At 43.1% G+C, this 16,916-nt stretch overlaps 1 protein-coding gene across 1 annotated transcript in view; it reads left to right on the forward strand.

Annotated features, from left to right (window-relative positions):
- cdk14 (cyclin dependent kinase 14) overlaps window positions 1–16,916 on the forward strand; it is a 278,497-nt gene that overhangs the window by 58,145 nt on the left and 203,436 nt on the right. The window contains exon 3 of the mRNA XM_056286990.1: window positions 14,264–14,509. Within this exon, the coding sequence (XP_056142965.1) occupies window positions 14,264–14,509 (246 nt within the window). The remainder of the gene's footprint in view (window positions 1–14,263; window positions 14,510–16,916) is intronic.

Below are 16,916 nucleotides of genomic sequence, written 5' to 3' on the forward strand. Positions count from 1 at the left end.
AGCCTGACGTGTTTAGTTGGAGTGACACTGCTAGCTTAGAATGTATGAGCAGATAAAGTCACTGAGTAAGTTCAGGTCATCCTCACTACTCTAGAAGTACATCTCCCTGTCAGTGAGCTCAAAACAACCTCTTAGCATTTCCACAGAGTCATTGTTCAAAATCTTGATGGTTTCGAATGGATATTGTATGTTTTTAATTGTTGTCTGTATTTTGGCAGCAGTAATATTACATTATGGTCTGAGAACCTACGGGGAGGGTGGGGCTTGGAAACTTATGCACTGGTATATTTCCGAAACTTAAGTCCAGCGTTCTGTCCAGTCGTTGGAGATGTGACATACTGCTTCAGCTGTGAGAGTACTGTAGTGACATCACAGCAATTGAAATCTTGAAGCAGAACAACAAGCTGATCAGCTGCTCTGGAGACAGCATTGTTGTACTTGTCTGCAATGTGTTCAGCTGCAAGTGCGTTGTCAGGCCAGGAACATTGACAAGACTCACAGCTGTCAATTGTGTGAACTTGCAAGGTAGATAGTGTGGACAGAATGACAGTCTTTTTTTTGTAGTGCCATGAGCTGTTGGTCTCACAAATTGTTAAGTTGGTTGCCCATCTGTCTTTTTTTGTTTTTCCAGTGTCCCAGTCAAAACGTCCATCCATCCATTATCCAAGCTGCTTATCCCAATCGGGGTCACGGGATGCTGGAGCCTATCCCAGCAGTCATTGGGCGGCAGGCAGGGAGATACCCGGGACAGGCCACCAGTCCATCACAGGGCCGACACACACACACCCACACACACCTAGGGACAATTTAGTATGGCTGATTCACTTGACCTACATCTCTCTGGACTGTGGAAGGAAACTGGAGCAACCAAAGGAAACCCATGCAGACACGGGTAGAACATGCAAACTACACACAGAAGATGACCTGGGATGACCCCCAAGGTTGGACTAACCCGGGGTTCGAACCCAGGACTTTCGTGCTGTGAGGTGACCGCGCTAACCACTGCACCACCATCCTGCCGCTGGTCAAAACTTATGAATGTAAATCCATCTAAACTCGCTGTAATATCTTTTGACAGCCACATTTCAGTGAAATAAAACGTGCTTGTGTTCCAGTAGTCATAGTAGTCAAATGTCATCAGCACAGAGAGTTTATTTCATCGTAAGTGCACATTTGACCGAGTAAAAACAGGTAATGGGAGCTTACTTCCTCTTCTCCTCAACCTAACATGAAGAGCCTCCACTGTATGATAGACATTATCTGGTTCCTGTGGCAACAGTGCTGTCGGTCAAGGTCATCCAACAGCGAAGGAGAATGATAGAAAGATAAGTACTGAGAAGGCTATTCAGTGAGAATCTAAGCAAAGGAAAACTATTTGCCATCAGTTATTTTTTTTATTTATTTATTGATTTGTTTTTGTGCAGCGTGACAGTCATAAGTTTGGAGAGATGGCTTCCACACGTTTTGGATTAAAAGATTTGATACATCGATAAAATAACATGTCTGAAGATATGCTGGTAGATATGCTACTTCCAATCTCTGGCGTTCTCTCATAGGCATTGTAACATTTTCTAAATACACAGTTAACCTTATCATGCATCAAAATAACAACCAACTGAACCTGAAGTAAAGTGTCCCCCCTTTTTTTTTTAACTTCCTTTTGTTAAATTATCTGTAAACCATATAGGTACAGCTGAAAAAATGAAAGAAAAAAAAACAGCAGGCAAAATTGTGAATTTGGTGGTATAAGTTGTTGAAATTGGCGGCATGGTGGTGCAGTGGTTAGTGCTGTCGCCTCACAGCAAGAAGGTCCTGGGTTCGAGCCCCGGGGTAGTGCAACCTCAGGGGTTGTCTCATGTCATCCTCTGTGTGGAGTTTGCATGTTCTCGCCGTGTCTGCGTGGGTTTCCTCCGGGTGCTCCGATTTCCTCCCACAGTCCAAAGACATGTAGGTCAGGTGAATCGGCCTTGCTAAATTATCCCTAGGTGTGAATGTGTGTGTGTGTGTGTGTGTGTGTGTGTGTGTGTGTGTGTGTGTGTGTGTGTGTGAGTGTGTGTGCATGTGTGTGTGTGCGTGCGTGCATGCGTGCGTGCGCGCGCGCGCCCTGTGATGACGGTCTGGCGGCCTGTCCAGGGTGTCTCCCTGCCTGCCGCCCAATGACTGCTGGGATAGGCTTCAGCATCTCTGCGACCCTGAGTAAGGATAAGCGGTTTGGATAATGAATGGATGGATAATGGAAGTTGATGAAATTGATATAAAAACTAAGTTAAAAAAAAACAACCACCATGAAGGGCAATATATTAACATCCAAAAGTAATGAGCAGAGGCGCATGTATTCCACTGTGCCATCAGTAATAGTAAGCAAAGTAAACCCAGTGAGCATACAAAAATGTGTATGTGTTTCTTTTCTTTTCCTTTTTTTAGGTTTTTAGGTTGAAGCTGTCTGACGGTAGCTTTCATCCCCACTGTTACTCTTCATGTAACACATCTTAGTAGGTCTAATAAATACCAGGGCAAATACCAGCCTAGCTTTCACATTTCATCTAAAATACTGCACTGTGTGTTTTACTAAAAAGAGGCAAATAAGCAGTCAGTACTATTCTTCACCTTACCAAAACCCAGTCTCACACATTCTTGCTCAGCTCAGTTTATCTTAGCTTATTTTAGCTCAGCACAGATTCATAGAAGCATAGGCCTGCACCGTCATAGCCTAAGCTACTAGCTATTACCTTTGCTGCTGCAAACACTGTTGCTACAATATGCTTCCTTAAACTCCTCCCGGCTGTACCATCTCAGTTAAGCAGGGTCCGCCAGGATTTCAGGATTCCTAGCACATTAGCAGGAGACCTCTTCTCTACCATCTGTTATGTCAAACCCTCTCCTGACTACCCCCTGTCACTAACCACGATACAGCATCTCTCAGGGCTGTCTGCCAGCAAGGATTGAAACGCAGTCCCCTGATGAGCCCCCCCCCCCCCCGATTTCGCTCCCTCTGCTTGTAGTACAATCACTTCATTACTTCATTTCCAGCCTGCTAGGGCAGCGGAGGAACCAGACAGAGAGGGAGGGAGAAACGGAGAACAAGAGAGAGCAAGAAGATGTTTTTAGCTTGATTGCAGGGAGAGTGATTAGCCTGAATGTATTGTATCTGCTCCTCAGCAGCATCCAGGTGAGCTGTTTCCTGCGAGAAGGTAAGATGACAGCCGAGATTAATGCTTATTTCCTCCTGCATCTCCCCCCTTTTTTTGAGTAGATTTATTTGCGTGTGTGTGTTTGTGTGTGTGTGTGTGTGTGTGTGTGTGAGAGAGAGACAGACAGACAGACAGACAGACAGACAGACAGAGAGAGAGAGACACAGATAATTTAATGTGTGTGTGTGTGTGTCTGTCTGTGTCTGGCAGTCAGTAGTATGCCCCATCACCATGCATACAGTCTCTACCATGCAATATGAAAGCAAATCCCATTCTTGCATCTAGTGCAGACAAAGCATGCTGAGAAAAAGGGGCTGTTTGCATGTGTCTGTATATAGTGTGTTTTAGTTTCTTAGGGTTCTGTGTGTGTGTGTGTGTGTGTTTGATGGGATTTGCTCTCATGGCCCTCCTGAGACTTACTATGTCTGTATGGGGAGAATGTGACAAGGGACTGGGTAGATGGCATCGAGGGAGGAGGTGGTGAGAGGGGACTGACCCCTGAACTCTGAAAACCTGCAGTTTTTCAAGCAGTTTCTCTATATTGCATTCAGTTTGAAACCAAGCGAGCATCTGTAGTCATTGTACCCCCCATCCCCTCCATGTGTGACAGCATTTCTGTTCTGGTGGTGTAATGGGTGCTGATGTTTACCAGTTGGAATGAATGCTCCACTGCTTTATTTTTCTCATATGTTTTTTTCCAGCTTTGAATGTCTGGCACACGCTCATCTTTCCAACCCAGAGGGACAGAACCTCACTGGGCTGGGAGTGCATGGAGCAGAGCAGAAAAGAAAGGGTGGAAATAAGGGAGGGACAGGCCATTTTACCATCTATGTCAGCAACTCAAAAGTGGATATGCATAGTGGGTAGCAGCAGCCCTGCCTGGAGCTTCCTGCAGGGTACTATGCAGCTACTTGGAAAGACAGTGGGACAGGTTGTTAGGTAAGGAGAGAGAAAAAGGATGGAATGGATGAAAGGATTGAAACAAAAGGAGTGGACAGGAATGTCAGGATTTTAAATTGCTGAAGAGGAGGAGCATGCCCTAAGTGTTTGTAGGTTTTGGGGCCCAGTATGTTACAGTGCTATCTTTAAAGAGCGGCAAAGACATATGCTTTGGCTGTGCTTTAAATCTCAGCCCTATTGTCACAAACGAAAGAAGTAGTTTCAAGCAGAGCTTATTTTCCCTATATAAATGTACATCAACCCCTTTTTTGAAATTCCATCCTCATAGACATAGTATTTTATGTGTCACACTGCAAATGGAGCACAATGCCAATGCTTCAAATACATGCATCGCTTTAGTGAAGAGCCTTGTTGCTGCAAATAGAGGTTATGGCAAACAAGATCACTTCAGAACATGGACTGTGTCTGAGCATCCGCAAAGCACTTAGTGAGGACAGAATATGTTGATCTATCACTCGCATCATTCTGCTTGGAACAGACAAGTGTTCCTGAATTGTAACAGAGGTGGGTTTAAATGGCTCAGTATATGATGCATATTCACTCTAACGAGTCAGTATATGGATAACTTATCATATCTTAAGTTCAAATGGATTAATGCCAAATTGTGATTGAACTCCGTTTTGACTTTAGGCACTTACTGTGATGCCAAGTACATGGTAAGAAGATGAAGATAAACTTGGAAGAAAAAAAAAGTCTATACATTTCAGCAAGTGTAGAAAGAGTGTTAGTTCTCTTTAGTGAACTATTATTGTTGCCCTGCTTTGTGAGTAAGTTTGGTTTTAGATCCTCCCACTACAGTGTTTCTATCATGGGTTAAACTGCGAGGGCTGATCAGGAGACACCACAGTTTGGAGAAGGCTGGGGTAAAATGGCCAGTTAATTTATTCATTTACATGTCTGAGCATTCTATCCTTTATCATCCCAACCAGAGCCAAGGGCTGGCTGTGGTAGTTAGGAGACAGAAGGCCTCGCTGATTCATTCACTAGTTGGCAGGCAGAAAGGCTAGAACATTTACTTCCCTAAGAGCTTTGCTGGACATGAAAAGCCTCAGCACTTCCCTTCACACTTGAGGGGATGTGGCCAGTGCTCATAATTGTTTTGGTAACTCATTTCACATTGTGAAGTGTTTTGACAAAAGACACAGACTTGGCAATACCTTGAAATCTAACAAATACATTAATATCTAGCAGAGAACAAAGTTAGTATGAACTTCTAAGTTTTGTAATTTGTCCATATACAATATTTTTTTATAAGTTTAATTTATTAGGTTCTGTCGTTTGATTGCAAGTAGAGCTGTAGGGGCAACTGGGTTATTAAGTCAGTCTCATAAATTTACCAACCATTAATTTTGGTGTTCAATATTATTCAACCATTCCAGCAGATGGAATAATCAGTGTTGCACCAATTATTGGAGTACTTTACTTGGCAGGAGATGGCTGCAGTGAATACTGTCACAAGCAGGCAGGACAACAACTTACTTAAGTGAAAACATTTTATTAGAACAATCAATTAAAAATCAACCAATACTGATCAGTGACAACTGTAATGTTCACAAGTGATCATTAAAAGCTATAGTCTTTGACTGTGTTCTAGTCTTACGTACGGGTCCCCTGCTGATAGGAGGAGATGGCAGCCAGCTAGGTCGTCAGGCACTTGTGTGCAGTTAGGAAGCCACCCGCCAAAGTGCAAATATGTCCTGTGAGACGTCACTAACGCCATCGTTCATTCCAGTCGTTGTCTGTCCATTTATTGATGTTATGAGAAGTACAAAACATCACACTGGCGACGAGGATCAAAACTGTGCGACGAAGGGAAATTCCGTCGAGAGAGAGAGAAAAAAAAGAACAAAAGCACCGGGTGAGTTGCTAAGCTAAGCTAACGAGGACACAAGCTAACTCCCAAAATAACATTACCATGTCGCTCACAGGCAATGTCGCCCCCCCCCATTTGATATTACCATTTGATTTGATTATACCATAGCTATGAACATTACTGGAGATGCTAGGCTAAAAGCCTTGCTGCTGCACTTAGCAGGAGAACGAGTACATGATATCTATGATACTACGGCAGTCGAGGCAGACAAGTATGCAGATACGAAACGGACGCTTGCATGATATTTTTACCCCAAAAGAATGCCCATTATCAAGTCTACATATTCAGAAAAGCAGTGCAGCAACGAGAAGAAAATTTGGATAGCTACCACACCAGGCTACGCATGCTAGCAAAGAACTGTGAGTTACAAACATAGACTCTGAAATTAAAGCACAGCTAATACAGAGCTGCACATCATCCAGGCTTCGCAGGAAGGCGCCGAGAGAGCCCGACATAACACTAAGTGGACATCTGGAGCACGGGAGAACTTTAGAACTGTCTGAAATGCAGGCTGCAGGCATAGCATAGGGTACAGCTGCTACAGTGAATGCGGTGCATCAGAAGGCTCAAAACAAGCCATCAGCTGGAAATGTATGCCCGATGAGATGTAAACCAAACAACCAGTGTAAGAATTGGGGAGGTAAATACCCACACGAAGAGGACTGCCCAGCTAAAGGCAAGCTATGCAGAGCATGTGGTAAACAAAACCACTTTGCAAGACAGTGCCGCTCAAAACTCAGAGCCAAGGCCACGAAACAATATGAAGACAACAGTAAACAACAGAACGCACGTCAGAGAGTACACCATGTGACCAGCAATACACCCAGTGAAAGTAACAAGCTAGGTTCATCTAGCAGCGATGATGAATATGTTTGTAGTAAACACAGAGACTGCAAAACTACCGCAGACCAACATTAAGATAAACAACCTCAGTGTGCCAGTCTTGATAGACTCGGGGGCCACAGCCATCATCAGTGAAGCAACATTCAACAAACTAGAGCCGCACCCCCTAACCAGGCCAACTGTGACGAAAATCTATCCCTATCGCTCCAAAATCCCTCTCCTTGTTGATGTGTTCAAAGGAAATGCGGAAAAAGGAAACAAACGGTCTCAAGGCATGTTCTGTGTGATTCAAGGGGGCAGTTTCTCTATACTAAGCTATGACACATTTACAGAGCTAGGACTGATCAAGATAGTGACCCACCCATACTAACCAGCAGGACAGTTGCAGACGAGCTTGTTGACAGCTACCCAGAGCTGTTTGATGGACTCAGTAAGCTGAAAGACTTCCAGGTTAAGCTCCATATCAACCTCAGTGTCCAATCCACATGCCAACTGCACAGGCGTGTTCCATTCCACATAAGGCAGAAAGTGGAAGATGAACTGTGAAAGCTGGAAGCAGATGACATAATGGCGACAGTGTCAGGTCCCACACCACGGGTCTCTCCCATTGTCATACCCCTGAAACAAAAAGACCCAGACACAGTGACAATCTGTGTTAAACACTGCCATCAAATGTGAACGTCACATCACACCCAGCATGGATGATGTTATTCATGAACTGAATGGCGCCACTGTGTTTCCTAAGCTGGATCTGACAGCAGGATACCACCAGCAAGAGCAGGGATGGGCAGTCTTATCCAGAAAGGGACAATGTGGATGAAGGTTTTTGTTTTAACCACGCAGTTACACACCTGTGTCTCCTAATCAAGTTCCTCAGCAAAGACTCTACTGGTTGATTGTTGGGATCAGGTGTGTAACTCCTTGGACATGTCTCTCTCATTGGCTGTTGTGGTCCTGCTCTGAAAGTAGTGACATAATTATCCAGATTTTAAATCCTAAATATCAAACATATTTGAAAATTATTGGGGCAGCCCCGATGAGTCTGCGAGATGTTTGTTAGGTTTAAAGTGGCAGTAGACAACTTTTTTTGCTTTAACTTATCATTATGAAGAAAATGTTGATTGCACAGTGTAATGGCTAAAGAATAATGATACCATTGGCATTTAGATTGGTTCCCTATAAGCCTTGCTTTCACTGCAAATTTGTCAGCCATCTTGCAAGATTACAAGAACCTAAGTGTAAACTAGTGGTGATTCGTATGTGGCGGGAGTGTCGGAATAGTTGAATGAGAATCAGAATCAAAAATACTTTATTCATCGCCGAGAGGAAATTGGATCCCATTACAGACACTCACGCTCTAGCAAGAAAAACCAACAAGACCCAAAACAACAAGAAAAACAGAAATAAATAGAAACAGAAGATAAAATAAGAAATAGAAACAAGAACAAAATGTTTAAACATATGTGCACCATGCTCCAGCTCACAACACCCAACTTACACTTTACCACTGCAGCATGAAACAAACAGCACAAACAAACACCCGACAGGGTAAAATAAGTCGAAGGGCCAGTCTAATGACCATTGAGACACATATTTTCCAAACACTACATCTCAGTTGCTTTCAAACTCTGAAACAAGCTGCACCAGAAAATGGTGCACCCCAAGGATGGAGTCCCCTGGCACAAAAAGAGCAATATAGTGCACACTGTAAAGTGATACTGACATCAAAATCTGAAAATTCCTATTGATAGGCTATGTTCCGAGTTGGACTGTGACCACGGAGAAATTCAGTGGCCAAAACAGCGTATCTGCGGCCACTCTAGAGAGATCTGTGATTGACTGTAGATGGTGTCCAATGACAAATTGTGCCGGTGGATACGTAGGCACCAATCAATTTGCATATAGGGTGTGTCCGTAGCGAGATGCTGTAAAACCACAGAGAAGCCGTTCTTTCACCCCCTCCAGCTAGCCACTTGGCTCGAGTTTGTGCTATTTTGCTGAGACTTTATTATCGATCTTGCTATGATGTATTGCTATCTATCTATCCATCTATCCATCTATCCATCTATCCATCTATCCATCTATCTATCTATCTATCTAAATGTCTATCATCTATCTATCCAACAGTTATTTGTGTCATTGAACATATTATTCGCCAAGTTGTATTGCACTGCCGTGCCGTAGGCCTACCATCATGCCATGGTCACATGCGAAATGCGTGGTCCCTGGATGCGCAAGCACCGGTGCCAGAATTTCTCATTTTTTTCTATGGAAAGTGACGAGTGGGACCAAGCCCCACCCACGCGAACACAGTAGCCAATAGCTTTGAATTCATAAAACCACGCCTATTTTCGGTTATGATCAAACACCCAATGTTAAAAAATGTGTTCAGAGAGGGCATGTCAGTCTCTCTTCAAGTGCCGGGAGGATTGCCGTGACTTCCACATCGGGGAAACCAAACAGACGCTGGCTGGGTTAGTATGGCGACAGGCATGGGCATTAGTCCATGAATACTGAGATGGTATCCATCACCTTACCTGTGCCCCCATCCATAGGGTTAGTGGTTGTGTCAGGAAGGGCATCCGACGTAAAATTCTGCCAAATCCTTATGCAGATTGACAAGACCAGGAATGACATACCAGATTGGTCAAGGCCATGGTTAACAATGACCACCATTTTTTCCGTGCCCTCACAGGGTGCTAATGGAAACTATGCGCCTGTTGGTGAATGTAGGAAAAAGATGGAGGAGAGGAGGGGTACAAGTAAGACAGAAAAGAGAGAAGAGACAACTGACGAAAAAATACTTTGGAATGGCCACACTTAATGTTGGGACAATGACAAGCAGGGGGAGAGAAATAGCAAATATGATTAACAGGAGAAGAATACATGTGTTGTGTGTTCAGGAGACAAAGTGGAAAGGAAGCAAGGCAAGAGAGATTGGGGGAGATTATAAGATATACTCCCATTGGACAGACAGTAAAAGGAATGGTGTCGGAATAATCCTAGACAGAGCTACAACAGAAAGTCATAGAAGTAAAGAGGGAATCAGATAGGCTGATTTGGATGAGATTGGATTTGTATGAATATCTGGCAAATATAATAAGTTTGTATGGTGATGGGTTGGGATGAGGAAGAAAAGGCAAATTTCTGGAGACAACTGGACAATGTAATGACAGGCATACCAGGGGGAGGAAAGAGTTTTCATTGGTGCACACTTGAACGGACACATGGGAGAAGGAAATGGTGATGAAGATGTCATGGGAAAATTTGGGTTTTGAATGAGAAATGCAGGTGGGGAGTCAATAGTTGATTTTGCTTCAAGGAATGATATGCTATAATTAATACTTATTTCAAAAAGAGGGAAAATCAGACAGTAATTTACAAGAGTGGAGGCAGGACTACACTGATAGACTACATTTTATGCCAAAAGCAGCACTTGAGGGACGCTATAAATTGCAAAGTAATACCAGCTGAATGTGTGACAAAACAACATAGACTAGACCACTGATATGCCAAATAAAGGCAAGAAGCAAAATCAGAAAAGGGCAAAGACAAGCATTATGAAAGATTAAATGGTGGAAGCTGAAAGAGGAACATTGTAGAGAAAGCTTTAGGATGAAAGTAAGAGAGCAGTTGGGAGATAGATTGCCACTAGATTGGGATAAAACAGCAGAAGGACTAAGGGAAGCAGGCAGGCACGTACAAAGAGAATCTCAAGGGGGCAAAAAGAAGGGACAGGAAAATTGGTGGTGGGAGGAAGAAGTGCAGCACTGCATAAAGAAGAAAAAGTTGGCCAAAATGAAGCTGGACAAAAACGAGAATGAGCAAAACAAGAACGAATACAAGAACACTAAGAAAGAAACTAAGAGAGCGGTAGTACTAGCAAGGGCAAGAGCATATGAGGACCTGTACAAAAGACTAGAAACAAAGAAAGGAGGGAAGGATATTTATATAATAGCCAAACAGAGAGACCGAGCAAGCAATGATGTTGAACAAGTAAAACTGATCAAGGATGCAGATGGAAGAGTACTGTCAAAAGATGTGGATGTTTTACAGAGATGGGGGGATTATTTCAGTCACCAAATGAATTAAGAGATCACAGAGAAAGAAGGACAGATGAACCACCAAGGAGTGAAGATGATGTGGGCAAGATTACAAGGGATGAGGTGATAAAAGCGTCACAAGGAATGAAAAACAGAAAAGCTGTGGGACTGGACAATATACCAGCAGAGAAGTATGGAAATACTAAGGCGATACTGGCATAGAGTTCCTGACTAGACCCTTCAACAACATAATCCAGACTGGAAAAGTGCCAGATGAATGGAGAAAGAGCATATTCATACCAGTTTACAAGAAAACAGGTGATGCTCAAAGTTACAACTACAGTGGGATAAAAATTGATGGGACATACAACGAAGTTGTGGGAGAGTGATTGAAGTGAGACTTAGAAAATAAGTGACTATAGGGAACTAACAATTTGCATTCATGCTTGGAAGAAGTACCACAGATACTACAATATTTGTACTCAGGAACTTAGCTGAAAAATACATTGAAGGACAGAAATAATTACACTGCGTATTTATTGATTTGGAGAAGTCATATGACAGAGTACTGAGAGAGCAGTTGTGGTATTGCCTGAGAGCGAAGGGAGTGGCAGAAAATTACATCAATATAATTCAGGACATGTACAGGGACTGTAGGACTGTAGTTCGATGTGCAGTGGGAACAACAAGCGAGTTTGACGGAAAGAGAGGACTGCATCAAGGATCAGCGTTGAGCCCTTACCTGTTTGTGATACTGATGGACAGCCTCACAGAACATCTTAAGAAAGAGCCACCATGGAGCATGATGTTTGCTGTTGACATCGTGCTAGCAAACGAGGACAAGGAAAGAGCTTGAAGATTGGAGAGAAGTGCTAGAGATTAGAGGACTATAAGCAGCAGAACAAAGACTGAGTACCTGAGTATAAATAAGCAAGTAGAAAGTCCAGGATTGACCTTAGGAGGAGAAGATGTCCCAGAAGTTAACAAATTCAGTTACTTAGGATCGACAGTACAGACAAGCCGGTGGTAATAAGGAAGTCAAGAAAAGGACACCATCTGGATGGCATTCATGGAGAAAGGTAGCTGGAGTGCTTTTTGACAAAAGAATGCTGTTGAGGGTAAATGGCAAAGTATACAAATCAATGGTTAGGCCTGCCATGTTCTATGGTATGGAAGAAGTGACAACAACAGAGAGGCTAGAATCTACATCACAGGTAGCAGAGATGAATATGCTGCATTGGTCCATGGAAGTGACTAGAAAAGACCGGAAGAGGAATGAAGAAGTGAGAGCTATGTTCAAGATCAGAGGAATGGATGAGAAGTTGAGAGAGACAAGATTGAGATGGTTTGGACATGTACAGAGAGGAGGCATAGACTATATATTAAAGAAGGTATTGGACCTGGAAATACCTGACAAAAGAAAAAGAGGACGACTGGGGAAAAGATGGAGAGACCAGATAGAGGAGGACATGGGGAGGGTTGCACTGCGGGAGAGGGATGCATCAGACAGAAAGCTATGGAGGACAAAAATCCGCTGTGGCGACCCCTGAGAAACAGGGAACAAGCTGAAAGAAGAAGAAACTCAATTTAGTCTTTCTGATTTATTATATTTTAGTTTTAGCCAGATTTTTCTAACTTGAGACTATCCACAGTTTTTTATATTTTCTGTCTTTTTTCCGAACCCAAAAAAAATAAATAAAAAAAATCTGTTGACCTTTTCAATATGCTGAGAAATGTGACATGTCCCATTGTCACCAGGGATCGCAGGAAAGACTACTACTGCTGTTTGAACCCTATTAATATGAACTCTGTTGAACCTCCTTCCGCCATCATCAATTGTCATCAAGTATTAATGACTTGAAGTGTGATAGGTCTTTAACAGGGGCATTTATTAATGTTAGTTTATTTTAAGATGTGTGTCAGCCACTGATCCTGATGAGCATAATGGTGACAACTGCTGTGGCAGAAGTCATAGTTGATATGCATGGGACGCACAGGTCTGAGAAGCTCACTGGCACATTAACAGGCATCAAGTGCAACTGGACTTGGTATATATATCCGTGAAGACGTTTCACCTCTCATCCAAGAGGCTTCCTCAGTTCATGCCTTTATGACTAGACCAAGCTAGTGTGACTGGTTGGTGATGAGACTCAGAATTTATGTAATTTGTAATTTATGTCATAAATTCTGAGTCTCATCACCAGCCAGTCAGACTAGCTTGGTCTAGTCAGAAAGGCACGAACTGAGGAAGCCTCTTGGATGAGCGGCGAAACTTCTTCACGGATATATACCAAGTCCAGTTGCACTTGATTCAACTCCTTTGGATAACCATGACCTGGATGAATGAGAACATTCACGAACATTAACAGGCATGTTTTTAAGATTTCAAGAAAATGTTGCTCTTGCCTGTTGTTCATCCCTCTTTTCTCGTGTGTTTACTTGCACGGACTGTTGGCATTTCTGTAATTTTTCTCCCCTGCTACACATTACAACTTTTCACCTACAAATTATAACTATTCTTCCCTTGCATTGTTATCATATAGCAGATTTAATGCTTGCCAATTCAAATGATTGGTATTTAGATTTGCACGTTAATAAAAATGGCTATTTTGCCGTGGAATGTAGCCACATTAGAACCTGAGAAAAGGTAATCTACGGAAACTTAATAGTGGAAACATTCATGTGTGTATTGTGATACCTGGCCCATGTAAAGAACCTGCCAGTAAGGTGCAAGATGACTCCTCTCTTTGTATTAGAGTAATCAGAAGTTCTTCCTGTAGGGGAGCCCAGGGTCTAAATATTTAATCTGAAGAGGGCTGTGGCAAAACATGTCATGCTGCCTGCTTCTTTTGTGCGCAATGTACACAGTCCGTGGTTTTGGACAAGCTGGTAAGATGCTTTGTGCTGGGCAGCCGAGCCCTTGTGTAAGATGTGTTTATAGACGATAAACGGCAGTATGTGTATGCAGCAGTGTGCGTGTGTAAATGTGTTTGAGATAAACTGCAACCGTGTAAACACGTGTATGGGGACACTGGTAGCAGTCAGCAGGATGGGAGCAGCAAAGCTGGGGAGACTGGGGCTGTTTAGTTCAGAGAGTTGAGAGATGGAGATAAAAAAGACGCGTTCTAACAGAGAGAGGTAGCAGCAGGACTCTACAGCATGGCAGGGACACCGGCTGATAGAGAGATGAAAGCCTGCATGGATCATGAAGAGGGAGGCATAGGCAATTTTGGCTGAACAGCAGTAATCACAGATGGATTTTTTTTTTTATACCCACTAATACCGTCTTCTTCTCTTCCTCTTCTTTCCTCTTACTTTTCTATCTCTTCCCTCTCTTCCTGTCTTTCTGACAGATATGTGTCACAAAGATGTCCACACGCAGCTGCCAGGGAACAGACTCGGTCATCAAGCCCCTGGATACCATCCCTGAAGACAAGAAGGTGAGAGTTCAACGCACACAGAGTGGCTTTGACCCCTTTGAGAAGCCCGCCAGCCAGGTGAAGAGGGTCCACTCTGAAAACAATGCCTGCATCAACTCCAAGAGCACGTCCACTGGGAAAGAATCGCCCAAGCTGCGCAGGCACTCCAGTCCCAGCTCTGTAAGTGTGTTCAACACGCATGCTTGAAAAGCTTAGTGCCTATCTGCTGTCTTATGAACATGCATGTGCCTGCATCTAGCTGACTTTATCATGTGTTTAAGTATATACGTGTTCGCATGGTTTGATATCACATCGTTCTTCGTATCAGGTGTTGTGTTTAAACAGCAAAACCAATTTTAATTAATAATTTGAAACAAACAGCATGTATTCCTCCAGTTGTTAATTAGAGGTGCTATTTTAATACTTACCTCCGCCAAGTGGCAGCCTGGAGGGGATTTTGTGTGTGTGTGTGTGTGTGTGTGTGTGTGTGTGTGTGTGTGTGTGTGTGTGTGTGTGTAACTGGATCTATCCTTTTTTTTAAAAATGTATTTGTTTGTGGTTTTGTTTTTTTTGTGCACAGTTATGACTGTATGATGAAGAACATGTCCTGGTTGTGATGATTCAAAACCTTCGAAAAACATTTGTTCTCACTATTGCTGCTCCCTTTCTCCGTTCACTCTCTAGCTTGGTCAACCAACGCTGCTGTCTGTCCCTGCCCGATCTAAGTCTACCATGCGCATGCATGACTCACCTTTGCAGTTGAGTCAGATCGGGTAGCAACTGTGTCAAAACCATTAGTGCGGGAAGGGAAGGGGGGCTGCAGCTCCCCCCAGTGGTGGGTGCATCCCCGGTAGTGGCCGGTGGCTGTGTATCATCTTAGACCCAACAGTATGTTTTCCTAATGTACAAATGCAGAAAAATAAAACATACCTTTATTTTAAACAGTGGGCTAGGGCTGCGTGGAATGAACATTTTTAATAATAAAGTGAGTAAACGCTCCATTAAAATCTGCTACACACGCACCTTACAAACAAAACAATGACATCATACTGTAGCGACCGGGGGAGGCGGTCGCTCTGACTGTCAGCAGTTTTGCGCTGGGGGAGTGCAATGGCTGATGGGACTGTTCATCCACCCATTATCCAAACCACTTATCATGCTCTCAGGGTCACGGGGATTCTGGGGCCTATCCCAGCAGTCATAGGGCAGCAGGTGGGGAGACACCCTGGACAGGCCGCCAGGCCATCACAGCACCTGTTAATGTTAGATTTAAAATTGTGTTTTAATGATGTGGGGTTCATATTGTGGTTGTTCTTTTATTGTTGTTTTGGGGGTTCGACCCAGACTAAGTAGGAGACCGTTTACTGACTAACTGACTGTAGGGCCATGACTTGGACTGATGTCGCCACTTGGGAGATGGGGGGGGGGGGACTCATTACATTGTTGTCAGTTCTGGTCCGGGGTCGTGCAGTGTATGGGACATGGGAGTTGCGATTAAAAAGAGATTTCTGCCTCTCAACTCATTCTTCCACGCCAGCTTGCCACAATACTTTTCATTTTAGTTGGCAGCCTCCCTACTTAAAACATCTTGCTGTGTGCCTGGTCAAAACCAAAACATTATTTTTTAACAGTATTTGGGTTTGAGTCTTGAAAGTAAACAAAAAGCTCATCGTATTTCACAAGCCAGCAAATCATTCACTACTGATCTTAGCACAGGGGAACTTGAGGAACACTGGATGAACCAACAATAATTTGCCTTATTCACCTCACCGCCACGCAGAAGTGACTTAGTCTCCAATGTTAAAACTCTGCTATAAAAATAAGACTAGGATTAATTAAAGTCACAGCTGGAAATCATCTCATTATCTACAATAAAATATTTCCCATGGCTGAGCTATGTTTTCTCACCGTTGTTTTACGAATGAAAGTCAATCAGCAGAGCAGCCATTCACCTTGATTCATTTTATATCATGAAAGCCATGATGGCTAAACACATTTGAAGTCTTTTAATAAAGGCTTTTAAATCATGATAGTCTGATCTCTGTCATTTCATGTCAGAGCTGGTTGTTTTCGTACGAGGGTCCACCTAGGAGGCTGCACATCCACAGACTGATGGGCAAAATGGTTTTACTAGGTAGAGATTTTTGTTTTTTGTTTTTGTTTTAGCTTGTGTGTGCCATATTATTATTATTTTTTTTTCATATTTCCCATTCAATTGACTTGGGTGCTGTGCAAGTCTTGTAATGGCAGGAAAAATACTGGTATTTTTGTCCATGTCTGCATGTATTTCCCCTCTCCCGGTAGGTGAAAAAAGGGGTGGTTTGTCGTTATGTTGGAACACCAGAGAACGGCCGATATATACGCCTGGCGGAGATCTGCACTCCTCTAGTTTGGTTTTACTTTTAGCTTAATATGCCTAATATCACTACTGTCAGTAGGGCTTTCTGCATTGTGCTGACTGAGACAAAGTAAACCACTCACACATACACCAACACAAAAACACATCACATCACTGCATTCATAAACATGGTTACCACACCTAATAATTGTTTTTGTTGTTGTCTGGCATTGCATACACACCAGTTTT

Source organism: Lampris incognitus, chromosome 9 (genome assembly GCF_029633865.1).
Source record: "Lampris incognitus isolate fLamInc1 chromosome 9, fLamInc1.hap2, whole genome shotgun sequence".
In the NCBI taxonomy this organism is placed as follows: Eukaryota; Metazoa; Chordata; class Actinopteri; order Lampriformes; family Lampridae; genus Lampris; species Lampris incognitus.